Source organism: Periplaneta americana, chromosome 2 (genome assembly GCF_040183065.1).
Source record: "Periplaneta americana isolate PAMFEO1 chromosome 2, P.americana_PAMFEO1_priV1, whole genome shotgun sequence".
Taxonomy (NCBI): Eukaryota; Metazoa; Arthropoda; class Insecta; order Blattodea; family Blattidae; genus Periplaneta; species Periplaneta americana.
In genome coordinates this window covers 135,798,966-135,826,544 of record NC_091118.1, presented here as the reverse complement: position 1 = coordinate 135,826,544, position 27,579 = coordinate 135,798,966, and the positions used below count along the sequence as shown (strand labels likewise).

The 27,579-nt window shown below is 33.9% G+C and overlaps 2 protein-coding genes and 1 long non-coding RNA gene across 4 annotated transcripts in view; 2 read left to right on the top strand and 1 right to left on the bottom strand.

The window, feature by feature from the left end:
• The window catches only part of RanBP3 (ran-binding protein 3), a 49,435-nt gene extending 30,398 nt beyond the window's left edge, over nucleotides 1-19,037 (top strand). For both annotated transcript variants that reach the window (XM_069818488.1, XM_069818489.1), the window contains exons 11-13: nucleotides 4,416-4,511; nucleotides 5,355-5,550; nucleotides 8,481-19,037. In XM_069818488.1, coding sequence (XP_069674589.1) covers nucleotides 4,416-4,511; nucleotides 5,355-5,550; nucleotides 8,481-8,497 — 309 coding nt within the window. In that variant the 3' untranslated portion in view covers nucleotides 8,498-19,037. The remainder of the gene's footprint in view (nucleotides 1-4,415; nucleotides 4,512-5,354; nucleotides 5,551-8,480) is intronic.
• Nucleotides 361-23,555, bottom strand: LOC138694595 (uncharacterized). Its single transcript, XR_011330981.1, has 3 exons — nucleotides 23,485-23,555; nucleotides 2,612-2,736; nucleotides 361-1,221 (listed from the first exon to the last, which is right to left on the bottom strand). It is a non-coding gene; the product is annotated as an uncharacterized lncRNA (long non-coding RNA).
• The window catches only part of Pkcdelta (Protein kinase C delta), a 309,961-nt gene continuing 305,101 nt past the window's right edge, over nucleotides 22,720-27,579 (top strand). Inside the window, exon 1 of the mRNA XM_069818485.1 lies at nucleotides 22,720-23,370. Coding sequence (XP_069674586.1) covers nucleotides 23,230-23,370 — 141 coding nt within the window. The 5' untranslated portion in view covers nucleotides 22,720-23,229. The remainder of the gene's footprint in view (nucleotides 23,371-27,579) is intronic.

Below are 27,579 nucleotides of genomic sequence, written 5' to 3'. Positions count from 1 at the left end.
TCATCATCATCCTTGTAGTGTTTAGACCAGCTGTACTTAGATTTGTAGTTATGCCTTTCATTGAGTTTGTGATAACCCGCTAAACATGGTAATGTATTATGATGTATGATCATCTATCAGCCTTTGTATGTAACCAGTGATGGCTGGTGCAAACCAAAGACATAAATAATTATTGGCAGTCAAAGACTAAGCTCTGTTTGGAAAACTTCGTGTGTTTTTGAGAGTGAATGAATGTTTTTTTTTTATGTGTCTGGAAAGTTCCAGTAATTTTTTGTGTAGTGTAAGAGTGTTTGGGGAAAACCAGGGGAAGAAAGGATCACTAGCATATAGGATATTTGGTTACCTCTTAAATTATCTTTAAAGAAAAAGTCACTTTCGGATTAACAATTTAATAAACTCTAGAAACAATAACAAGAGTAGGGAATATTACTAAGAACTACGTAACAAAATAACTTATAACTAGAATAATTCTAACTAATGCCCGAATTCAGAAATACTAACTGTACTGATAACTGAAGGCAAAAGCAAATATAACATGACTAGATGCCTAAGCAAGTTTAATACAAAATGTAAATTAGGTCAATGAATTAATCACTGTCTGACAGGAGCTGAAGCTAATCACACGGATTTCAAAAGTCTGAACAGGAGCAATGCACACGTAAGTCACATAATGACGAAACCAAGAATCTCCATATACAAAGAATCACTGACCTAGAAGGCCCTTTTAGAACAACCTTGTAGAAATATAAGCAGGTCCATCCATAGGCTCTCTGTGCTATCTGTCAAACAGGCCATGTAACCCAATGTGGTCTGGTTTCTGGAATCTTCTCCTGCATTAATTAATTAACGCGGGTGCAGTAGTATGTTGACAGAAATAGAGAAACTCTTAGCTGCTCTATTGCCAAAGCAACTGACTCCCAGCTGGCTGTTAGAAATAGCATCACACACCACCTGCTAGCAATAAGATGACGATATCTGTGTTGGAACCCCGACCTGGCTTTTTCTGATGACGGAGAAACGTCCCGTCATAACATGCACCATAATGCAGTCCGCAGAGTTAATGCTTGCTACAACCTACGGAGCTAAGCTGTTCCGTCTGATGCTCACTCTATCCGCTCGGTGACTGACTTGTCCTCCACGCAGCTGGGTCGGTAGCTCGCCACAGAGCATGACTAACCGTCGCTGCTTTAAAATGCTCCAATGAGAAGTCAATAATCAGTTCTGCAGAGAACAAGAAAAGATGTGTTCATAAATAACCCAAAGCAACGATATAAATTTTGATACACTGTTTAGCCACTAGAGTAAAAATAATAGTACATTATGCAACGAGCCTATAATGATAGTAATTAAGAAGCGAGTATGGATGTTTATGAAACGAGCGCTTGCGCTCGTTTCATAATTTTCATACAAGCTTCTTAATTACCATTATAGGTGAGTTTCATATGACTTTTTATGCTCGACCATATTTCTAACTTGAAATTATTAATTTTATTTGTATCTAACTGACCTTGAGCAATACCTCGTAAATTGTGAGATGTGCGCAGACGCGAAAGTATTGATTTTTTCCGAGGAACAGATGTCCACATTGACCTTGATAGCCTATAAGAACCTACAGAGTAAACTAAATATTAACTTTGATATAACATTGAAATTAAATTAGACATTGAAAAACGAGATGACAAATTGAATTTATTTGAATATTATTTACAATTAACGCTAATTATTATAGTAACAGAACATAACCTTCTGCGACAGTATTGGATTTCCAGCCTCCGTGACTTTTCGCTAATTCTCTTTCGATTGCATATCCGAGAATAATCGATACTTGCGGTTTTATAACAGTACAAAGCTGACTTGTCATTGGCTGAGGTTTTTATAACGGTACAAAGCTGACTTGTCATTGGCTGAACACCTGTACTTTAATGAGTAGGTGTACTTTAATGACATGCATTAAAAGACTGCTACCAGGTGTATAATTACTACATTTCGGCATGGTCGAGCATAAAGATATAACCACAATGAGCGGCTAAATATGAGTGAAAGTGTATAACCATAGGATGTAAGGAAGAACTGTGGTAACTATACCACAGTTGTCAATATTTAAAATGACTCTTAAGAACATGTAACTATTACCTGGAAACTCATAGTCTAGGGTTAACATGATGTCATAGTAAAGGAAGGGCTATGAGAGCAAGACTCCACTCTGTTTTTCCTTTGATTCGTTTATTGTTTTTTCTGTATGTTTATATATCAAGTGTTATAAATAATTTAGAACAAAGGTATATACAAGGGGTAAATTAGGTGCAAAATAAACATCCTTTCCCTAGTCATTGAACCAGGTGCTGCCCGAAGTAGACATAAAGAAATACAGATAGGAGTTTGGTAATTTTTTCTGTCAAAGAGTGTACATTGTAAAAGTGCAAATTAAATAATCCCTGTATCCATTCCAGTCTATATTCGGTGGACAGCAAAATATTATACATCATGTAACATACTCATTTTAAACTATAAACTTTAGAATGTATATTACAATATACGAAACAAATTCAAAATAATGTACTAGTAGGAAATAGAGTACTAGAAAACAAATCCATGAAATTTATCTAATTACTCATCGTCATCCTGCAAGTGCAGTTGTCTGAAATCAGGAATAATATCAGTTATTGCAATTGTGAACTGATCCTTCAAATTCTCGTCTGTAAGTATGGATCTCGATTTTGATTTAGCCAGCTTCATCTGCGAAAAAAAAAGAAAATTGTTCACATAAGTGGGTGTAGCCAAACATTGATGTAATTTTCATAGCAAAACTATGTACATTGGGTATATTAATTTACAAAGTTGTTCATATGTGTCCAGGTCAACAAAATTAGTGCACATATTTTTGGTGAAAGTGTTATTTTATAGGCGGATAACTTCTACCCACAAATTTAATCGAATATAACAAACATGTCTCTCTCTAAGCGAAAAAACAGTACGTATTATTCAGGCAAAAAATATGCGATTGCATGGGGGACTGTGAATGCTAAAAAGCTGTATGGAAAAATGTCTTTGTTTGGTTCTTCCTTTTATATCTAGTTTATTTTGCATTGATTTAAAAACATATAATGTACAAGAGCCAGAACAGGTCACATTGTCACTCAATTGTGCTTACACCGATTTCACATTTCTGATAATCTTACTTGTCTGTGGTGTAATAATCATGATGAAGATCTGGAACACATTCTTCTATACTGTCCATACATAAACCATAAAAGAAGTAAATTAAAATCATCAGTATCAGTTGCAGAAGACACAGCCCTGCAGTATATATTGACTACACCCCAACTCTGGCTACTTGCAACAGGCATCTATAATGAACACTGATCAAAATACTCCTCATTTCTCGTGAAAAAAAACAACTGAATAGACTACAGTGGACTATAGTGGACTTTATGTTGTCAGCAAACAGCTGGATACATTAGGAAGATTGATTAAAAACATATAATGTATTATATTTGTCGATGGAGGTGATGTGATATAAGGCCTATATTAAGAATGATTTAATATGTCGAAATGTTACGTTTCCTCGGGGTAATGTAACTCCGCCTTTCAGGCGCCCCAACCTCAGAAGTGAGTTACAACTAAGCCATGGTCAGGAGAGAAGACCAGAAATGTCGAAAAGACAACCTGGTAGCATTGGATTAAAAACATTACCTGTCCTTCTACGAGATGCTACTGAGCTTACAGCACTGAGTATGGTAAACATGTCAATCAATCCATGAGGGTGTGGTTTCCAAGACTCGAACCAGATTTCAGTTAGTTCTATTTGTACTCTGTTTGGCCATAGCTGGTTTAGACTTTGTATGTTCCAGTCTCACATTTTCTTTCCATATTTTCCTAGGATTATCATCATCAGCATCATCATCATCATCATCATCATCATCATCGTCGGTGTTGTTGTTGTTGCCAGATTGTTACGAAACATATACATAATAATTGCAGTGAATTTTATGGATGAAATCCAAACTTGGTTGAAATTCTTTGTCATATTTATTATGAACAGACTTAATATCTTAATCCATAACTTTATATTCATATAAAGAAATGTAATGAAAATCAGTAATCATGTCGTGTGCATTATTTGTTCATAGCTGCAGGTAATAAATTCGTATATCCCATGTTTTAAAATAATTAACTTGCGAACTTGTAGAGTTGTATAGCAAAGAATTACAGTAGTGGATTTTATATGGTTTGTATAGCTAATTGGCAAGTGACTCTGAAACGATAAATATGCTGCATGTAAAGTAATATTTCACTGATGAATAAATGTTTTATTGAAGATTATTTTTAGGACCAATAAAAAACGAGAGTATGCTATATTAAGAAAATAACTCCTATGCAAGCTGCAACTGAAAACTATTAACATTTTCTTACAGATTTGGGCTGGTATGTCTGTTGATAGACCAAGTCCAAAGAGTGTTCGTCTTACTGCAATGGATAACAGTGGTCAAATCAAAGTGTTCCTTGTGATGGTAAGTTTGTCTTCATATTATAATGATTCTATTGTATTAATAATTTTACTGTCAAAGTGTGTATTGATGATACAAGAATGTTGGGTTTTGTTTTATGTATTTTATATAACTTCATTATGTACTCCAAGTTGAGGAATGACATCTCTTTTTGAATTAAGAAGCAGTTTTGCCCTAGACAAGTTTCGATTGAACTCTTCTTAAAACATGAAAGTGTTGATACTGTCAGCATATTTTGTTTATTTGCGAACACAAGTAAGGAAACTGAACCTGAAGACTCCAAAAAAAAAATTAAAAAAATTTATCTTTAATTTAACGACGCAACTGCACACTGTGCCGGGATCGATCCCACAACTTCGGGCACAGAAGGCGAGCACTCTGCCGACTGCGCCACCAAGGCCGGCCGACTCAAAAAAAATAATAGTCTCTTCTTGGTTATCAAAATTTGCTGAGAGAATGTGAAGCAGTAATTTATTGTTGTGCTATTTGTAAAGGCTGGGATCATCATAGTACTGACCACACGATACCTCTATACTAGTTGGATAATGATTCACTTCTGCTGAGGCATGTGGATGTGAGTTTAGAAGTTTGCTGGTTGACTCCCACCATGGACTATTACTTTTGTGTAGATAATATCCGGAATTATTGAGAATGAGGGATATTGTGTAATATTTATTATCATTGCCATTATCTGCTGTTCAGGGATATGCTTTTTCGAAGCTAAATTTTTCAATGAATATTTGTATGCTCATATGAAGGAATTATTATTTATTTTGTTGTTGGTGCAGTTAAGTGTTACACAATTTTCCTCAGTGTCTTAATTGGTTTCTGTTTTTGTCTTTTTAGTCTAGTCCTAAAGAGACGGAACAACTTCATAAATCGTTGGAATATCGAGTACTTCTGGCTCAGAGGACGTCATCACAATCAGCACAAAATGAAACAGGAAGATCAGATGGGGACCTAGTTTCACATTCTCTTCCTCCTGAACCTTGCTTCAAAAAGAGAATGTCACAGAGTGTGGAGGACACAGGTTCATCACAAGGTAGGCCACAGTATTAAAAGACTAAGTTAAATATTAATGTTTTTATTACATTGCATGAAATTAATTATTATATTTTGTTGTGCGTAAATATGACATGTGGAATTCATGAGACTAGAGGCTGGAAGGACGTGAGTTTGACCTAAGACAGAGGTAACAGGTTTTTTTCTTAGGCATGGCTCCTAGAAGAGTTCTGAATCCATAAAAGGACAGATTGTTTTGTCAGTGCATAAGGGCAGTTCCAGTTGTAGAGTTTTCCATTTATTTTCTTCTCTTATAATTTAAAAAAAAATCCAATGCCAATTCTTGATTCTGCATTATTCACTCAAGTATCCCCATCTAGGAATATAGGAACTTCTATTTTCTTGTTTTTTCGTGGTATGTTATGGCGACAGTCTTTACAAAAGTATGTACAGCTTTTATGTGGTATTAATATGGATATGAGAAAGATAAATTTTTGAGTGAATGATTAGAACAATATACATTTGGATGTTAGAAAAATCATATAGGAATCCTGCTTCTGGTGCTGCTGCTGTTTGTGATGGTGACTAAGACGATGATGATGATGATGATAACAATACATATTTGATGTAGAATTATAATGGCAATTGATCGCTGTATTTCTTCAGTATTAAATATAACTTGATACAGTTGAAATTGCTCATTCTCAAAGAGTGGGAGGGAGAATAGTAAAATATAATTTTAGTGATCTCAGTGTTGAATTGCATTTCTGTTCATATGAGATGTCTAGAGATTTATTTAAAATAGTGTTTACTTTTCTATTATACGAAGTATAAGGAAAATATTCTGATCCTGCAAAAAATAGATTTCGACATTTTATGGAAGTACAGCATATGATAGACTGAGCCACACTCCTGAGAGTGTTGCTTTGGCCTGGTAAATACAGCAAACATATGATGTAATATCCACATTTAACAATAAATATTGCTAGTGGAAATGGTACCCATTTGTATGTACACATTGTTGACACTTTCATAAAAAAATTGTTCCTATAACGAAATTCATTGTTTGAAATTGATGACATCTAATATTGCCTATTAGTTCTTTTAGTATGTGTGAATTGCTTTTGTAAATCTTGTCCGTTAAGTTTCCCCACAAGTAATAATTTCAAGGGGTCAAATTTGCGGGATAGTATTAACCCTATCCCAAAACACCATGTTTTATTTCATTTATTGAAGCCTTGCTGTTTGAACAATGACAATCTTCTTGGAAGACGTAATCAGTTGCGTTAAAAAAATTGTTTCAGTGTTTTTTGCATTTGTCTTTCAAAGTTAATTATATGACTGAAGAAAATTGGCCATATTATTCTTTGAGCATTTACAGCATACCACACACCAAAATCTTTAAAATCGTTTTCTTAATTCTCTAGTTGACTCTGCCTTTACATGCTTATTGTACATAAACACTTTTTGCTCTAATGTGTACGCAAACAAACACTTGTATCAGCTTAACACACACAATACAGTGAATTGATCTCTCAAATTACAATACAAAAACACATGAACAAAAGTTTAGTATAGTGACATCTCAAGATGGAGTACAAATCACAATTACACACAACATGCTCTAAAGGACCGTATACATGCAAAGACTTATCTATACAGACTTACCTCAGGGAGATGTGTCTGAATTGTATGATTGTCCACACATGCTCAGACTTACCTCCTAGACTTGTAGTTCACAAAGGAGTTGTAAGAGGTCATTGAAACCAATAATTCCCTGTGGTGAAATGCAACCACTGGAAAAATACTGTTCCTTCATGGTTCTACGTTCATAGAAAATATGCTTGAGAATAGTTTCTCAAATCTGTACTGTCATAGCTTGCTGCCACTTCACTACAGAGAACTGCTTAAAAGAAAACAATGACGAAATCTGGATCATATGCTTGCAGTATCATTTGTTTCTGTGTTTAGTTTTTCTTTCGCATAATTTGAAGAGCTATACAGTTGAAAGAATTCAAGCAGCCACAGAAATCTGGAGACTTACCTCAAGGCAAAAATTCTTAATACTTTTGGCCCAAACATGAGATAATTTGCCTATGGATTTAGGTTTGTACAGACATACCTCCAGGTAAAAGTCTCTGCATGTATCGGGTTCTTAATAGCTGCAGTTATGCAGATGGTATTTTTGAGAGTATGGCTCTGTGCTCCTGCTGTGCGAGACCTGATGACAATGATAGATCAAGGATATAAGTCGCAGTATAAAGCTCTTGTTGCAGAATTGCACAAAACGATGATTTACGAATATCAGTCCTTCTTGATTTTTTATCATGTGTGTGTCTAATGCTCAATATGTAGCAGTAAAGTCATTCTCCTTCTTGCTTTCCAATATTTAGTTATAAGGTCCATAAAATTTTCCAGAGATTCACAGATTTTTAGATGTTCCATGTCCATGGCATCTTCTTTATTGCACAATAAACATTCAGCAGAGTCGATGTAGAATTTTGTAAGATTATGATTTTTTATTATGTAAAATACAGTATAGTGCCAAATGAAGCAGTCTAGTCCATATACTCCCAACATTGTTATCGTTTTATATACAAAATTCTACAGCAGATACTAGTAAATAATGCTATTAAATGTTGTAAGTATTTGGATGATTAAACTTATTGTAACCATGAAAGAAAACATGACAGTGTTGAGGTGACACTCTCCATTGTTATTATGTCTTGTAGATAAGTGTTTTTTTTTCTTTGACGGAGGAGGGGTCTGAAGGTTTGCAGCTTGAGGCTTATTGTGTTTAGGTATTGAAGCAGGTAGAGAAGTCCAAATTTGTGATTTTACGAATTTAGGAACTTGTGAAGTTGTGATTCTGGATAATTTGATAAATCTTTATTTAAAAACAGAGAAATTGCTGCTTAATATCTGTAACAAGAAATTTGTGTCATTTAATGATACCTGTTTTAATTACAGATGTTGCGCCTGTTTAACACCAAAGGGAAGTATAATATACTTCTTTAAAACAGAAGAGACCACAAGAAACCACGCAGGCTTTTTGCTGAGAATGAAGTACCAGCAAAGCAGGAGCCTCAACTCAACTTCAGAAGGCTTGTGTGGAAAAGTTAGCTTTCAAAATTCTACAATACTAAGTTTCATGATAGGTGCACAGTTGTAAGATTAAAATACATCACTTTTGCCAATAATAGACTTTTCTTTTGTAGGCAGAGTTGGTGTTCCTATATATTATGACATGGAATTCATACTAGAATTTTGAAAGATTAATCATTCGTACTTTCGGGGCTAACTGGCCTAACGTGACCCTTTAATTAACCTCTTAACAACTTATTAAATGCAATGCTAATAACTGATTACTCCTGTATCAGTTAAATATTGTAATATTTAAGTAGGTGAGGTTGGACGTTCACAACATCAAACAGGACAATATATCGAAACTAGTGAAATATGATTGAAGTGGCAACGTGACAACAATCAAGCATCTTGCAATCCTGAGATATTCTTATTATTTATGCTTATTTTATTCACGAGAACTTGAACTTTAATTTAATGAGTTAACATATAATACAAGGCCAGTGGTTCCTAAACTGTTTGGTTTTTTATGTTTTTGACACCTTATGACTCTCTCTATGCCTGTTAAGAAAATAACAATCTAGCATTGAAATTAAGTATACACAGGAACATTTGAGTTTACCGTCGGTTGTATTAACTTTTGTAAAGTCTTTTGATTTGCCTCTGCAAGGTTGTGCTATTTTAGGAATGTGTCTCTTTCGTAAAAATAGAATGGCACATTGAAAAAGCAGCAATTTTCTTTCACCATGCATTTTCTATAGAGCTCTCATTTTAATTTACTTTTTAAAATTTATAGTAGTAGTAAGTAATAACGTCTATCTGGCTTACGTTTATTTCAAAAGTACATAAACTAAAATCCATTAAAATATTATTCAGAGTAAAAAATGTTCTATGCACATCTTGTGCTTCTTTTGAAGTACTGTTGTTTTCTCTATGGAGGTACTAGCCACAGTTTGAGAAACTACGCAAGATGAAGATTCGTATAACTTTGAGGGTATATCAGTATATCAGTATAATTGCTTAGAATAAATTAAAATGCTATGTCATGTTCTCTGTTTCAAACTTCGATTGCATTTAATTTCAAATTTTGGAGAAACAGATGGTATACATAACTTCTCACTCACACTTCAGATATTGTATGAAGCTCTTTAATCAGTCATACATAGAATCTTAAATCAATATTTGATGTAAAATGTACAGGTGTTTAGTGAAGTAAAATGTGTGTTTATACTATATAAATTTCACACCTGTGAAAGCTTATCAGAGCTTCCAAATTCGAGGAAAACGTTAAACATTTTATATGATCCAAATTTAAGTCTTGATTGTCCCAGAAAATTAGTTACTGCAAATTTAGAGTTGTCAATGAAAATTATCTTGTAAAATATTTTATATATATTGTAAGTTTTGATGAGTCAAATGGTTGTAAAAGTCACCACTTTTGAAGCCCTAGCAAACAGTGTAGATATTTTAAACAAATATTGGGATGAAAAGTGACAAATTACTTGTCATATGAGAACATTGGATGCCAAAAAACGTATTTTGCAGATGACGTAAATGAAGTAATGAATACAAGATTTTGTATTGCAATTTCATAAATTTTGTGAAATGGAATTTCAATTAGTTTTCCTTATTTATTTACATGTTTTAGTTCGTCTTCTTCATCCTCCACTGGTGAGTATATCGATTTTCAGCATTGACTCGCTAGACTTCTGACATTTATTTGTGCTATTTGAGAGCAAAACTTAACTGTCTTCTGGTCTGGAAGTTTGAAGAGCACACAGTAAGAGTCTATTAAGATTCTCTTACGCACTATATTCCTCAGATTGGAAGGATGCAGTGAATTCAGAATCTTGGCAGGCCATGAATATCTGGCGCAGCATATGAAAAGAATGAATATAATGAAATTGGACACCTGTGTACTTTGTACTGAAGACATTGTTGTGAATGTAGAACAACTGCTTCAGTGTAGCTCTCTCAAAAAGAATGGACAAAAGACAAAAGATATCTCCCACTTATATTGGGATGTTAGAAAGAAAATGGTGTAAAAACGAAGATCTTGGCCATTAGAAATAAGAAGAAACAGAAGAGGGATGTTGTATTGCCTAGTTTGAAACTTGAATATTGCAACTGCTTCACTATTTGGTAGTTTGGTGTAGGGTGAATTGTTTCATATTCTTTGGAGTACAAGTATCAATACAAAGTTTTTTTGTCATACAGCTATTATATAGTTGTTTAAAGAAATACATTGCTGTAGATAAAATGTAGAGTCTTTTGCAGTTACAGTATACAAATTTGGTTTTAATAAAATTTGGATATCTCTGAAAAGTAATTTCTCCAAAAATGTTGGTTCTTATAGGTGATAATACAAATGTCATATAGAGGGAAGATTTTAATTTCAATAATTCGTAAGAAATGTTAATGAAATATTAATATTACTCAAGAACTGGCCAACCTATCCCATTATCTTCTGTTCTAGTTGCCTCATAAGTGGTGCCATGATGATATCACTTGTGAGGTTCATACCTGTCTTCGGACAGTTGACTAAACAATTACTGACGAAAATCAAAACAATTTCACATTATTTTTCTCAGTTAATTGTAGCAAAGGTATTCCACTAACAGAAGCATTGGTATGTCTGAATTTCAAACCTATTTGAGAACTCTGAGAATTTCTTGACTCTCTGATCTTTATTGTACAAATGCAATTACATTCATACATAGTGTTCTGCCAAAGGGCAGGTATTTCACTGCAAACCTAGTATTCTCCAGTCTTTCCTATTTTCTGCCTTCCTTCTAGTCTCTGCATATGATCCATATCTTAAATGTCGTCTATCATTCTGATATCTTCTTCTGCCCCGAACTCTTCTCCTGTTCTTATTAACTGATTGTACAGTATGCACAGATATACAGAAATACGATAGCTATCAGCTGGAGTTTTCATTATTTCCTGTTCCTAGATACCAGAGGTATCATTGCTAGTCACTAGTGCTATCTGGAGTTCAAAGTAGAAACTACAGCTATATTATGCAGTGGCTAATTTCAGAATTTTTATGCTTTACATTTTATAAGAACTTAGTGCAACATGGAACTTACACTTTTACTTCCCTCACATATGAAGCCATACTTTGACTTTTTCATCTACAAAATTTATCGTCCTTGGCCAGGTTTGAACTTGTGATAGTTGGGTGTAAAGGCAAGCTTAAAAGCCACTAGACTAACGAGAATGACTTGACTGTGTTGAATTAAATAAATTGTTGATATGGAAGTTTCAAATTAGCATAGAATGTGAAGTATACAAATTTAAAAGTGTGTGCCTAATGATTTTCCGACTCTGTTATATAAACTAATGGCAATGAAATGTCTTCAGATTGATTCAGTATTTCATTTCTGAAAGTGATGAAGTGTTACTTTTTTGGAATACGTAGAAGAAAGATACATTGGTTTTTACTTGTTACTGTGGAGTTCACAACGTAAGTTTTTACTGTTAAGAATGAGTCAGAAACTATTGCATTTCTTTTAGGTTGTTACTGAAACTACTGCATTTCTGTTAGATTGTTACTGAATGCTTAATTTCAATACTTGATTGCACATTTCTTATGTTTTGGTTTGCAGTTACATAAATGAGAAGTTCTACTCGATATGTATTCTGTGGATCTCGCCCAGTTGTGATAACCGTTTTGAAATCAGCTTGGTTGTAGTTACAAGCTTTGTAAGACAAATTCTATGTTTGTTTCATTAGAGCTTGTCTTACTTCGTCATATTTCCTGTGAAACAGTGGCTGTACTAAAATTAACGATTCTGCGTCGAGTCAAAAGGTGTGAGTCTGATGCGATTGGATGGATCTGAATAGATGTATCTAGCCTTGATTGACTAATAACAATGTCGATATTAGTCAGGCTGTGATAGGCTGGTTCTGAGTGAATTTGTCAGCAGCTTGGAAGTTAAACATTTCTGTATAGTTAGCATAGTCATTTAAGATTATCTGTGGCTTTATAACTGTTTGTGAGAAAAGTTTAGAACTCTTGAGGACGGGCATCTGAATTCTTTATCATGTGAAGAAGATTTTGTTTTATGTGGAAATGTATAAGAAAGTGATGTGAAAAAAAAATAGTAAAATATTTTTGAACATAATGATAGCATAGCTACAAAAACGTATTCAAATATCACACATGTCTAATACATTTTTATGATGTTTGCAGTTGCATTAGTTGTAGTTTGTGTCATTTTTGACGAACTTCATGCAGTCTATTTTTCAGGTGTGTACAAGGAAAAATCTGTAAAATTAACATGTATTCCTCTATATACTAATAGGACCAGTTGTGTTCAATAGAAGAGTATATTATTATGTAGTAAACACATCTTTCATTTCACACGCAGAAGTAGTCTTAGAATCTTAGAAGTACCAAACATAAACTCGTGTGTTTCCTGAAGCAATCTCTTAAGTGCCCAAACAAGTACCCCTATATTTGTAACATTCACACAGATTTAATTTGAATGCAAAATTTTTAATTTTTCTAAATTTAATTCCTTTGTTTTCATAATCATCGTTACAAAATAACGTTGTTGAACTAAAAATCAAATGATTTTGCACACCATAAAATTCTGTGATTCCTAGTGCGTAATATTTTGCTATAATTATTTAAGTTAGTGATTCAGCCAACTTTCTTTTTTTGCTGGTGGTGCTTAGATGGCATATAAGACTAGATTTTGAATCAAAGATTTCAATTATATGTTTTTTTGAAGAATCATTCAAGAACATATACCATTAACAGTAAAATCATTCACAGCATATTGAAGAAAATGAATTGTTGCAAAACATGTTACGCATATGAGAATGTGTGTGTCATATTCGTGACACTCAATTCTTTTATTTGAGAACAAAATATAAAATAATGATTTATTCAAAATTGGCTCCAATTTTCTTCTTGGATTTTTTTTTCCTCACAGAAAGAGACAGTGCAACAATATAATAATATGTCATTTCCAAAAATATGTTTTAGAAAAATTAATTTTTATTTACAGAATTGTGGCCCTAATTGAAAACCCCTTCAGACACAAAATGTAAGGCATGAATATATTATGTATTTTGTAGAAAATAAATAAATAAATCCGAGGCGTGACAGCCCATGAAGGACCTTAGCTGACAGCCGTCTGCTGGCCTCACGTCCATATAGCTCAGCAGAGGTGAATGATCATCCAACCAGAATGGAGATATCGTATGGTTGGTATGATGATCCCCCAGCAGCCATTATAGCTGGCTCATAGGACCGAATGTTGCTAACTATTGTAACTTCCCAAATTCATCACGATGCTGGTTGGGCACCAGTCCCATACACTGGCCGAAATTTTATGAGAAAGTTCCTCCCTCCATGAGAACCCGAACTGGCGTGCATTCTGTAATGCGAGTTCTAGGCATGATGTCTTAGACCATGATGCTACTAATTTTGTAGAAGTAATAGCAATTGTGCTCTCAGAATATGTATTTTTTTTTTCCTAGAAATAATTAAAAAGCCAGGAGGATCAACTGAAATAGTTTTTGTAAGAGGATTATTGGAAATTCTGAGAAAGGCTGTTTAAGAACCTCTTCTGTATAGCATATTGTTTTATTGTCCTCCATTGAACGGCTGGAAAAGATTTTCTCTTCCACAGCAATACTGGTTACTTGACAAGTAAGTAATGTATTTAGAATTTCACTATAAATACTAATAATGTTTAATATATGTGTTAACCACCTGTGTAGTTTCTCAACAGTAAGGCGAATGTGAGATAATCTATGGCGAATCCTCGACCTCATTTTGCTGAATACCATCTTGCTGTCACCACTTATTTGATACAGTGTTGTTAAATAACCACTAAAAATAATTTGTGGTAATTTTACATATTGATCTATTATTTAAATAATAGTATACTACAGAACATTTGCTTCATATCTGGGCTGAGAGAGCAGGCTGAATCGCAGTTAGCAAATGTCAATTCACCTTAAGACCATATACAGTAATGCACGTGTATATCATGCATTTTAGTTCCATAGTTGCCTTCATCATGCTTTTTGTAGTGTGATAAGTATCTTAAACATCATGTATCGTTACATTTAATATTAGTTTTTTTTTTTTTTTTCCAAATGTAATTTCATTGTGTGTGTACAGTAAATTAGATTGTTAGATCATTGAAAAAATCACGATAGAACAAAGAATTTTTATGTGTGATACATATGTGATAAGAGACTCATGTCGAGACTTGGGTATAAAATTTAAAAAGAGATTCCTTGGTAGTTCACTTCCAAGTAGAGAAATAGACTTGTTCTTAGATTAAGGAAAATGGGTTTGCTAAATGCTAGAATTCCTAAGCCAAAATGTAGGGTTCTAATGAAACAAAACTCGATGAAATTGGTGCATCATTGAAACACTGTCTAAAGAAGTATCTCTGTTGTGTTTCACAAAAATTAGGCATTTCAAACACCTCAATTCATATGGTTATTAAACTTTATGACTGAAACCTTGCAGAGTGGCTATAGTCCAAGAATTTGAACATCTGCTTTAACACAGGTTAGTTCTCATTATGAAATAAAAATGTAATTGTGTACATGCTATCATTAATAGAAGTTATGTGTATTCCACTGCGAGGGAGTCACAGATTGAAATTGCTGCTGTTTATGCTGTGCACTGCTCACCTTGCATGTGCTCTATCAGCCCAGACCTGAGCTGAGCGCTCTTTAGAAGCAGATACGTGATAAAAACGGCTATTTGTTGTAAATCTGGAAAAATTTAGTACAGCTACATAAATTATACAACCGCTGTCAGACCAAGTGGTTATGTCGCATCTCGATTTCTCCCACCTGTTTCTGCTCTCTGTAAAGACTAGCAGCTGGGCTGTTACGCTCTTTCCTGAAAATATTTGCTGTTCAGAATTGGAAGTCTACGTACAACTGATTAAAATAATTTAAAGAAAGGGCCCCATAACGTAAGTAAATGTCACGTGGCTTCCTCCATTTCACCGGCCCTGCGACATAACCACTTGGTCAGACAGTATGTTGTTATTGTTTTCTGATGCCAGGCGTTTGACAATAAAGTCATTTGACCTCTTGCACTCCAGAATTTTTCAAAGATATTGTCATGGTCAGCCACTGAAGCACAGATTTTTAGGTGTTGCGAATTCATTTCTTGGTTTGAGTTGTACAATGGGCAGTTAGGGGACTGATATATTCCAATTCTGTGCAGGTGTTTGGCCAAACACTCATGGCCTGTCAGACAGTATATATGAATTATATATTTTGGAATTATAAAATTGTCTTTACTTGCAATGCATAAAATGAAAGTTTATCTTCCTTTTAAACGAATAGTTAATGATTTCGTTTAGGCATGTTTTTTCAATGACATTTTATAAAATAAATATAAGCAAGAACATAGTTGATTACATTATAAAGAACTGCAGTTTTATGAAACGTGAAATTTATAATGAGAACATATATGTCACCTTCTTGACACATTTATTTAATGACCTTTCATGACACTTTATTAATTACAAAAGAAAATAGTGTTAATTGAAATATCTAAAACTGTATGTCCCCAAAGATGGTTCAAAGTAATAATTAATTATTATTGTTTATGTCTGCTGAATTGTGTAGTAGATACGCACTAGTTGATAAATTAAGTCTTTCAGGTCTCTAGGTTTTCACAATCTTCAACACTTCAACATGTGGCAAAGGAAAGCATGATATAGTGTATGGTTTCTTTTGCTGGACTTGAGATACAGAGAGAACTACAGCGGTGAGAATGTTGTGATTTTGCAAATAATAGAATCTGAAAAAGTGTCAATGCATAATTTAACGAATCTTTAATAAAAAAAAAATTGTTAATTTGATTGTTTAACATGTATAATGAGGAAGTATACAGATTTTTTTTTTTTTTACAATATCTTTAATTTTATAAGAGAAGTATTGCAGATTTTTTAGGTTAATATGAAATACATCTTCTGCTGATTAGTTTGTAAGTAAACGTTAGTTGTGAACTGGAGGCTAATTTCTTCTGTGCAGATGTTTAAGCTGCAGACATTTATCAATCCATGTGCTCTTCTACAAAACAAAATTATAATGCTGTCTTTTTGAATTGTTTATATTTTTCATATAGTACTTATTCTCAGAAAGTCCACCTTCTAGTTTGAATTCTGATATAGACTTAATATTAGGCTTTTTATCTATGTAGGAGTACTAGATCAGACTTAATTTTGCAGTGTTTTATTATTTTCTCTCTGTGTGTGTCTACACATTCTACAGGCATACTCATATTTATTGATCTTAATAAGTCTCTATCATTGTCATATGTCACAGAGATAACAACAGAATGCTGAAGTATATGGATATAATAGGAATGTTCAATTATCCTCAAAAGAAATTGATGCAATTGAAAAATGTTGCTGTATTTTGAATGTATTAATCTCTAATACACACAGCCATTATGTGTTAGGAATTTTTGGGTTTGAAGTACTGTTGAGCCTAAAACATTTACTTTATTGTCTGGAGTCTGTGTTAATCAGTTTGCAATGAAGATTTCTAGTTCTCTAGCTTTCAGAATCATCAGTGATCATAAAATCATTAAGTAGATGCGAATACATGAACAGAATTTTTTAACATAGTACATTTGAGAAATACATTCGAAATTAAATGTAAGACATGAGTAACAAATTTTACTTGGAGCTGTCTCAGGGACAGGATTCTTTTAGATACTGTAAATCTATGACATGGGACCCACAGCTTTTCTTCCCTCTCAGAGGAAGCCATGCTAAGAATTGTGTATCTCTTCAAAATCCATTACCTTTGGCCAGTTTTGAACCCATAAGCCTTGGATACAACAGCCAGTGTGGTAACTGTCAGACCATCGTGGATGACAACTATAATGTGAAAATTGGATGGTAGTTCAGTGTAGGATTAGCAGCATCAAATGCAACTATTTCAATGTGCATATGCTTTGTGAAATAGAAAAAAAAGAGTTTTTGGTAGTCTGAAATAATAAAATCAATAAAATGAATTGAAGCAGAAGTTGTTGTCTAAAAGAAGATATCAGATCGGAACCAAAAGTTTCTCATTTCACCTTAATTACACCACGACTAGCATTTTGGGAGGACATTTTTATCTATGTGTATTGTTAAGTTTTGTATCCATTTTTTGGCTAGTGTAAGTAATTCTTTGAAGTAACACAATTTCTTTATCAGACCAATCTTGAGAGTCCTAACGCAGATCTTAGGAATGTCATGCATGTAGCTGCTAGTTTTAAGGTATGCCTTTTATTTAGAATTCAGACTTCGTTGCCATACATCATATTGTTTTTTGTAATAATGTTTAATATTAACTTTGTTGTTATATGTTTTCAGACATTACTTTTAATTACTCCATTGGTATTGTTATATGATTGTAATCTCACGTTATTGGCATTTCTGTCAAATTACATGCACTTTCCGACGTAATTAATGTAAGAAACTTTATAAATTGTAATTTAATTGGCCATTGCGAATGCCCACACAAATATGTTATGAAGATTTTCATTTTCTTTAAATTTGAACATATTTACGAATTTTTAACTGTGCAGTGTCTTATTATTGAGATTTATTATCATCATCACCACCATCACCATCAACAATGACAGCCTTCAAGTCATTCCAAACTAAAACTTTCAAACTCCACTTCCTTATCCCCACATTTCCAAGGTCCTCCTGTGCATCAACTGGCCATCTTATTATCAGCCTGAATTTACAACCGAAACAACTTTTGGTATTTTACTATTATTATATTCTGAATAACTGTCCCAATCTTTTGAGTTTAATATAAATAATAATATTGGTATGTTTGTATAAATTTTGAAGTTGCATGTATTTTCTAATTCGTCAGTCTCCGTTGTTACATAGAGATCCATATATTTTTTTTCAGTATTTTCTTTTCCCAGGAATTAAGATCTTTATTAGCTCAGGTATGGTCCAAGTTTCGTTTCTGTGTGCAACAAGAGGTTTAATTATTGTTTTACAAAGTCTGATTTGAACTGTTTTGGAGATATATCTGTCCTTTAAAATTTGTTTTGAATGATCTAATGGAATGATAACATATAGAAATTTTATTCTTAATTTCAACCATGATCATATCATGTGCAATTATTGAGCCTAAATATTTAAAAATAACTTATTCTTCGTGTAATATGTTATTCAGAACAGTGTCATTTAAAATATTATTTAAATTTCACATATTTGATTTTGTTATGACTGATTTGTAGATCAGCTGACTCTAATTGCTGAAAAGCCTTATTTAAATGCGATATGTTTCTTGATTAAAATCCTTTTATATGAAACCGAAATTCACTGTAATATATAGGTATTTTTATGAAAAACATTAGGCTGATAACATTGACAGACTGCAAGGATCCTGAATTCTAAAAAAAAAAAAAAAAAAAAAAAACATAAATTCCTGAGTTTTGAAATACAGTAAATTATATAATATGTTAGCAAACTTGTATTAAAACTGAGAATTTTTAATCATGTTCATAAAATATATATATATATATATATATATATATATATATATATATATATATATATATATAGACACACACATACATACACATTTTTTTTAGCTTGATTTTGAAGGTTTTGTTTTTTTTTTTTTTTTTTTGTTTCGTTGGCCACTTACGTTTCAGGAGTGTAAGAATGTGAAATCAGTAGGTAGGAATTCTTCAAGTATAAGTTTTACAGGAAAGATATTTGTGTGATATTTGAGTATTTTTTTTGGTACCAGTTATTGAATTGTAATCATTTGCTGTATGATGCAGAGTGCTGTGTCCTAATATGATAAAAATGAAGCTTTGTTTTCAAGATTTAGAAAAATGTTATAAGTGATAATATTATGATAAAGAAATCATTGTGGTGACACAATAATAACAAAAAAAAAAATGTAATTAGTTATTGAAATGCAGAAAGTATTTTAATTTAATGTTTGCAATACCAAGGCCTGTCTTGTAATATGTTTCAGTACTATAGTTTTACATGTGAAATTGAGGTTCAGAAATGCTTAAAATGATTGTTTTAACCATATGTCAGCATTTTTATTGATTATAAAATATTAGATCTTTTATCTTCTTCATTATTTATGTCAACCCTTCTTTCCAAAACACCACACATTTAATATTTCTACTCTTTGTCTTTGAGAGAGGCAAGATTTTGAGAAAGTGATGTTTACGAACTGGAATAATTGTGGACCTGATGTTACTGTGAACTTAAGTTCGTTTAATACTATTCAAATCGTTAATATTCAGCAAAGGAATCTAATTTCTTTTATATACTAGATCAATGGAGTATATGTATCAATTTATTATATGGTATTATTCATTACTGTTTGACTTAACGGAGAATGGGAAGGAATCTTATATTTTTATATATCTCTTATCATTTTACTACCAAAAACTGTAGTCATCAAACAATGGGAAAGTACAGTTTTTATGTATCTGAATCAAGTTCATAGAGTTTTACCCTTTAATTTCATACACTTCGGTATTGACAAATAACTCATACTTCTCTTGTACAACTCTTGAATGAGGGCCAGGGTGTTCTAACCGACTAATAGTGACAGTTTGATTTTATGGCAATGTGGTCGGTATGACACAAGGCACATGCGAAACACAATACATGTTTGATCTCTAAGGGAAAGAGAAAAAAAAGATCTCATTTCTTGCAGGAATCAAATACACACACAGTGATTTAAAGTTACAGATGCTTTCACAGAGTCCTAGAAAGGAGGGGGTGAACGAGTGATAAGTCAGTTGTCTAATAATTTTCATTTTTTTCCGTGGTGCTACAGCCCATGAAGGACCAAGACTGACCAGCCGGCTGCTGGCCTCATGGCCCCATGCCGAAGCAGAGGTGAATGATCATCCAATCAAAATGGAGATATCGTGTGGTTAGCACGGTGAGCCCCCCAGCTGTTATAGCTGGTTTGCATAACCGGATTTCGCTACCTATCGTAGCTCCCCAAGTGCATCACGATGCTGGGTGGGTCCCATACACTGGCCAAAATTTCATGAGAAAATTTCTTCTCCTGTGAGGACTCGAACCAGCGTGCATTCCGTGAGTCCCAGGCAGGATGCCTTAGACCACAATGCCATGGCGTGGGACTAATAATTTTCATTGCTTATTATAATTTGCTACCATATATGAACAGCGGGGCTTCTAGGCGTCGTCCTGCCTGTGGAATGACTAAATGCTTCCCAGTGATTTTTATTTTTTACCTGTGTTGCATTATATATATATATTTTTTTTCTAATCAAATCGTAACTTTTGTGTTTAATATTTGGTTTTTCACAACTAAGATCCTCTCTTACGTTTGAGATGGGTAGGGCATGTAGCATGTATGGGCGAATCCAGAAATGCTTATAGAGTGTTAGTTGGGAGACCGGAAGGAAAAAGGCCTTTGGGGAGGCCGAGACGTAGATGGGAGGATAATATTAAAATGGATTTGAGGGAGGTGGGATATGGTGATAAAGACTGGATTAATCTTGCACAGGATAGGGGACCGATGGTGGGCTTATGTGAGGGCAGCAATGAACCTGCGGGTTCCTTAAAAGCCATTTGTAAGTAAGTAAGTAAGATCCCTCTTAAACTTCAAGAGTTGCTACTGCATATATTTTCTTTTTTTAGCATTCTATGATATCTCGAGCTATTAACCATAATATATGAGAATTCATGATTACAAAAATTCTGATTAATAATAATGATAATAATAATGATAATAATAATAATAATAATAATAATAATAATAATATTATTATTATTATTTTTAATTTTATATCAAAGCTGTTTACTCACATAGATTCTGAATTACAATGTAATTTTGTAATATTCTCCAGTAGGATTGCCAGATTCGTTTAGGAAAAGAATGAAAATTTTCACAAAAATAAGGAAGCTGCATGGAACTTGCCAAGTATTGATTGTTTAATTGTTTAAGGTGTAAAGTCGTTACTATTCTTAGTTCTATTTAAGACATTTAACATTATGAAATGCATGTATAGAACATGTATGTTAGACCTGCATAGGCCTAATATATATTTGCAATATAAGGGTAATAAAACTATTCATACTTAGAAAAACATAAAGCGTTGCTGATGGCATTCATATTTAGCAGATGATTTGGCAAACTGAAGAAATGTATTATTTTTGTTCTTCAAGAAAAATTTTCTGCAATACTGACTGAAGTTGAGAAATACTTGTAGGTCAGCCTTTATCAAGTCAACAGAAAACTTATTTCTTATAGCTGACCACTTAAACTTCGTAGCATTATTATAAAATATCTGCATATAGATCTAGTGTATAGTAGATTCCATGTTGAAAATAATTATATTACGGGAAAAAAACGTAGATAACCCTAAAATTATGGAAAACCTTTCAAGGTAAAAAAAAAGTAATGCGTAGGAAACGTACAGTCTGGCAGTCCTACTGTCCAATATATTTTCTGCGTGTAGCAAAATCTTTTTAGGGCGAAGATTCGGTTTCAAATTGTGGAAAATTAAGTATGGAATGAGATTCTGTACATAAGAATGAATGTCAGTCTTTCATTTTTATTTTACATTTCATACCATACTGGTACATACCTACTTGAGCATTACTTTTTATTTCGAACTATATCGGTATTTTATTTTATAATCACATGTTAAATTATCATTAATATCATAGTCAAAAACGATTTTGAATTTTTTTTTATCATGTTTTAATTGAAATATTCAAATACAATTAGGTAGGCAACATCTAAAATTTCATTCCCCCCTTTCCGGATTTCCCTAATGTGTATGCAACCAACAATACAGCCTAATGAATACGGTGCTAAAATTTAATCAAGTATATCAATTGCCTATATGAAATAATTAGGTAAATGTAATATTCACTTCATTTTAAAATGGTGCATAATGCTTTTACAAAGTATTTGGCTCGAAAACAATCTGTTTTTTGGACCTCTATTTGCTGACGTGACGTCACAACTTCCGGTCATGTGATTTTATTCTGAAACAGTTGAACCAATCAGGTTTATCATTGCACGCCTTCTTTCTTTTTTTAAATCTATTTTTCTGTTGCCAAATTTGTCTTGTGGATGTTTAAATGGTGCGAAGAAGAATGAAAAAAGAAGAATAAAGAAAAAGAAAACAACCTAATTGAAGAAAACTGGTTACTACTTTCTCATTTTCCTCCGTTCGAGTGCGCTGATGTATCGTCTAAGTTTTTCGATTCTCAATTGTTTTGTTATTTTTTTATTACCTTTTTCCCAACACTATTACTTGATTGCTCTGTGTCACCTGAATTTAGTAATGCAAAGTGTGTGTTCTGAAGTGTATTTTTGTTGGTCGCGTGAAGTAAGAATAATCACAAATATGTGCGCCTTTTTTCCGTAGTACGCTATGAGAAATATGTGAATGTGCGGCACTGTCATGAGAATATTAGCTATCAACATTCCGGTACCAACTTCTTGACACTTCAGTGTTGCATTTCATGTGATTTACTGTGTCTCTTACAGAATCTACCCAGTAAGTGACAAGTCTAAAGAAAATAAAGTCAGCATTTTCAGTAATTGTTTATTCGTGTGTTTCGTGTATGATCTGTGAAAGTGCGGCGATGCAATGAGAATATTAGCGGACAAGATGATGTTTACTGGTGGTGCCCACAGTAAGAAAAGAAGTACTAGTACAACAGCTCACCAAAAACGCTATGGGATCACACAAGATAAATATTATGAGAAGGGACGAATGAGCTGCCAGGAGGTAACCCTCATATTCCGAGTTTTATTGTTATTTTTAGTTGCGAGTACGTGCATGCATGTGTTTTCTTATTGAAATATCGTGCGCTGCAGTAGCAGCTAGCTAGTTGCTACTCACGTGTGGTCGTTCCTTCATCTCCAGTTTTACCTCATCTTTTCCCCTCTATGTGATGTGTGTGTCAGCGGAATCTAAAAATAAAAATCAGTACAGAAACTTCATCATCGAAATGAAAATAGCTCACATATTATGTATGTTAACCTTGAAAAACTATTACCACTTTAGGGATATTGAATGTTTATCACTTCAAATATAAAATGTTAGGTTCGCCCCCAGCTCCTTCAGTCGGGCTTGTAGTATAACGCAATACCTGAAATGTTGAATATTTGACCAATCATTTAACAATATTTCATTTATTGGCTTAGTGTCATATTTCATCGTCGAACTAAAGAGCTCGAGGTTAGAACTATTCAAAGCAACAAAGCCGGTAATTGATATTTTATCGTACCCAAAGAAGCCTTAATAGAAGAAAAGCCTTTTTTGAGCAAAATGTATTCTATGTAACGGAATGGACTGACCTGACGCCCCTATTTAATAATGAATGTTTGTTGTGTATTAACACATCTAACTGTTTAGAGGGAGTCTCCCTCCCGAATTGTTGCCAGACTTAGCGACGCACAGTTCAGGGATGTCCAATGTTTGTTTGTAACAATGGTTACTTTATTTGTGCCATCTTACAATTAAACTAGGCGATAGCCTTAATAAAGTATTATATTCTAATTTCTAAGTCATCCTTGGCAGTCTATTGGTTGCGGAACTTTCAATTAAATCGAAAGATCGATGGAAATCTTCAGCACGGCTTCCTTCGAAAGGGAATCAAAGCAGTGACCTTATGTCGACCTGTTTGATTGAAAGGTTCTCATGCAATATTACGGGTTCGATTTTTTTTTCGCCTCGCGGATTTCCTGACCTTGCGAACTGAAGTCTCCGTATCAATGTTTCGATTTGAGAATGCATATGTTTTCGGAGGAAAATATCTCATGAAATTACAGATATCTCTGAGAGACAAATCATGAAACAGAAGTAGGTGATATGAGGGCACTTAAAATATGTCACTGATCGAAGTGTATTCAGGGCTGGTTAGTGGACGTTAATATAGGATAATAGGCCTATGTCTGAAAAGTTCGTGGACTCGGTTTATTAATCAGAATCAGAAGTTGGTTTTTGTATTTTTCTTGGGAAGCCCTACAATGCTTTATCCACTTCTGAAGTGCAAGCTATGGACTGTTTTTCGTTAGCTGCAACAATATTGCAGCAGGCGATTTTCACTTTCAGTTACTTACACAATTTTTACCTCGCAATTCCTTTTCCATAAGCGGAAATGCACAAAAATCGTAGTGTGTACGAGATCTGAACAAAGGCATTCCGCCGATTCCAGTGCACTGCCACTGCAGCTTTATGTGGCTCTGCTTTGGGTTGGAGCAGAAAGTAATTATTTCGATAAATAAATTGGTCTTTTTTCTCAGCGTGTTCTTCAGATCTCTTTTAAATAGCATGGTATAATATTTTACATTAGCATTTTGTTTGAGACACACCTAGTACTGTAGTTCTTGTGTCAAATAAGAGGAGAAATACCTATATGATTTTTCTTTTACGGAGAAGAATATACATGTTCTCATGCTGAAGACTGAGGTCTCGTTTCAGAAACAAAATGATTCACCCAATTCTTACCACATGCAATGGTGCTGTTAAGGAATGCCGATTCAATCCATAGTTGTGCTTCGTGACAGATTTTGGCTCGTTTTCTTTTTTGAGGTTACGAAAAAACGACTCATTTTAAGACTTATAATTACAGTACACCCTACCCCATTATCTCCTGGCCTATGGTCCGTCCCAGGAATTTCTGGAGTAACTTCGCGCATATGGGGGCGGAGTCTATCTGTGCCGGAGTGTATTGCGGGTAGCATCAGCTCGAGTCCGCTAAGGGGTAAGATGCTCGTGTAGAAGGTAGAGTTTAGATAGAAATTATCCCCTCCTGCAAGCGGTTGTTCGCTTCGTTCAAGCAATGCCTCCCCCCAGAGCAGTCATTGGCCCTAGCTTTCCCATATACCACTTGCGCAGAGATCTTGTTTCGTCTTTCTATTCCACAGATTCCTGGGATGGACCATAGTTGCCTCATGAGTGATGCCTTATTGGTGTTACTTAAGAGGTTCAAACCTATCTTAGGACAGTTGACTAAACAACAACAATGAATTACAGTACGGCACTTCTAAGAAAATTGACAATTCCCTGAACGACAGTATTCTATCCTCAATTAGTAACTCTTGCTTTTTATTCACATTTCATCTGTAGCTGCTGAACTAGGCCTAGCTGCAGGAGACGCGGTTTTTTTACATTAGTCTTGTCATCGTTAATAACTTCCATTGTTTCCAGCACTTGACGGCTACAGATCTTTTAAGTGGATTTTCACTGTAGATATGATTAACTAGCTGAAATATTTTTAAACCACATTTTCTTAGTAAAAAAAAATCAGTAGTGCAACTCTTTGCCGAAGATATGCCATTCTAGAGTGATCCTGTTAAAATGACATTAGCTTAGCTTCATAAAGCGTAAAATAAATTATTACTGTTGAACTGACAATATATACATCCTACTATAATATTGAAAAATAATGTTTTAGTTTTAATTCCCCTCACTAGCATTGCTACCAATTCACGTATTTTTCACACGTCTCGCACACGTAGACTTTTATGAAAGTCTATTCAAGTGTAATTAGCAATACGGACCACCTCTTGATCTAGTTGTCAGAAATGCTGGCAATGAAGGTTTTGGGTTCGATTCACAAATCTGCCAAGGGATATTTCCTTCGTTGGTATGTATTGCCTGATTGTTTGTCCTCTCCTTAGGTTTAAGTTAGATTTAAGTGTTACGAAGGGATTGGTTTACTCTACCAAGAATCCGCCGAGAATATTCCGGGATTGCTTACGACCAAACGAACTTAGGAAATTAACAATATAATCAAAATATCCTTAATGATTGGGATCTGTTTCAGAAATATCGTACAACCCTGATGTATGAACTTCATATGCCATTATTTTTATAATAATAATAATAATAATAATAATAATAATAATAATAATAATAATAATAATAATCTTCCAGATTTTTTTCCCGCCATATTTTGGTGACTATCGGAGTGATCTTATTTTTCTAACGGAGTATTCTTTTAGGTATCCTGCCTGGTCTTGTTCATTCTGTTCATTAGAGATGAACAACGATCGAGAAAGCAAGACTAACAGCGTCCGCAAAGCCGAAAACCCGCACGACAATGTTCTATACATCGCATCGTTGACGTAAATACTGCTTGTGAGTGTTTCGAGACGCCGAGATTGATCACTCCCGAAGTCCCGAACGTCAAGCAGCCTTGAATCGCCACAGTTGTTTATACCTGACTGAAATTTTATCTACTTTGGCAACTGTTATATATGTATAAACAATCAAGTAGCCTATTTGAAACATCATCTCTACCTTTCAGTGTATAATAATCCGTTCCCCAATCTTTATTTAATTACTAGGCCCTTATTAAGAGGTTAGGAATTTTCTTTTCATATGTTTGAGATCAAGTGTGTAATCTCAAGTAAAAAGATATTAACGATATGTTTTATGTTTCTAGAAATGCAAATTTATTTGAGAATTGTTTTTTTTTATTTATATAACCATAGGTAGGCTAATATAATAGAACCAGAACATTTTGATAACTAAGATACTGTTCTGTTTTGTCTTTTTATCTCATTTAAACATTTATAATGTTATTTATTTCAATGATGTATGTTATTCAAAGTTACAAAATCTTTCCACGCTGACCATTTGCTATTTCGAGAATGATGAGCGAGACTCGAAGCACACGAGAATGACGAGACGAGACTCGAAAGACAAATGCAACGAACACAGCGAGCGAGAGCGGCAGTTAGTTTTGTTCATCTTTACTGTCCATATACTGTGGCTAATTCGCTCTTTATTGCTTAATGTAGTCTGTCGTTTGCCTTATTTTAAGTTGTTTTCTAAAATTTCAGTTTGTCTTCCGGTCTAGCAATGTGTAGCCTGAGGCTTTTCCGAGAAATTTTGTCTCGACTGATGTGTCGTTAAACGTCCTGTTTCCTAATTGATCATGCTTCGCTGCCGTGTACTATGAGTACAGGTCATCCAATAATTTGT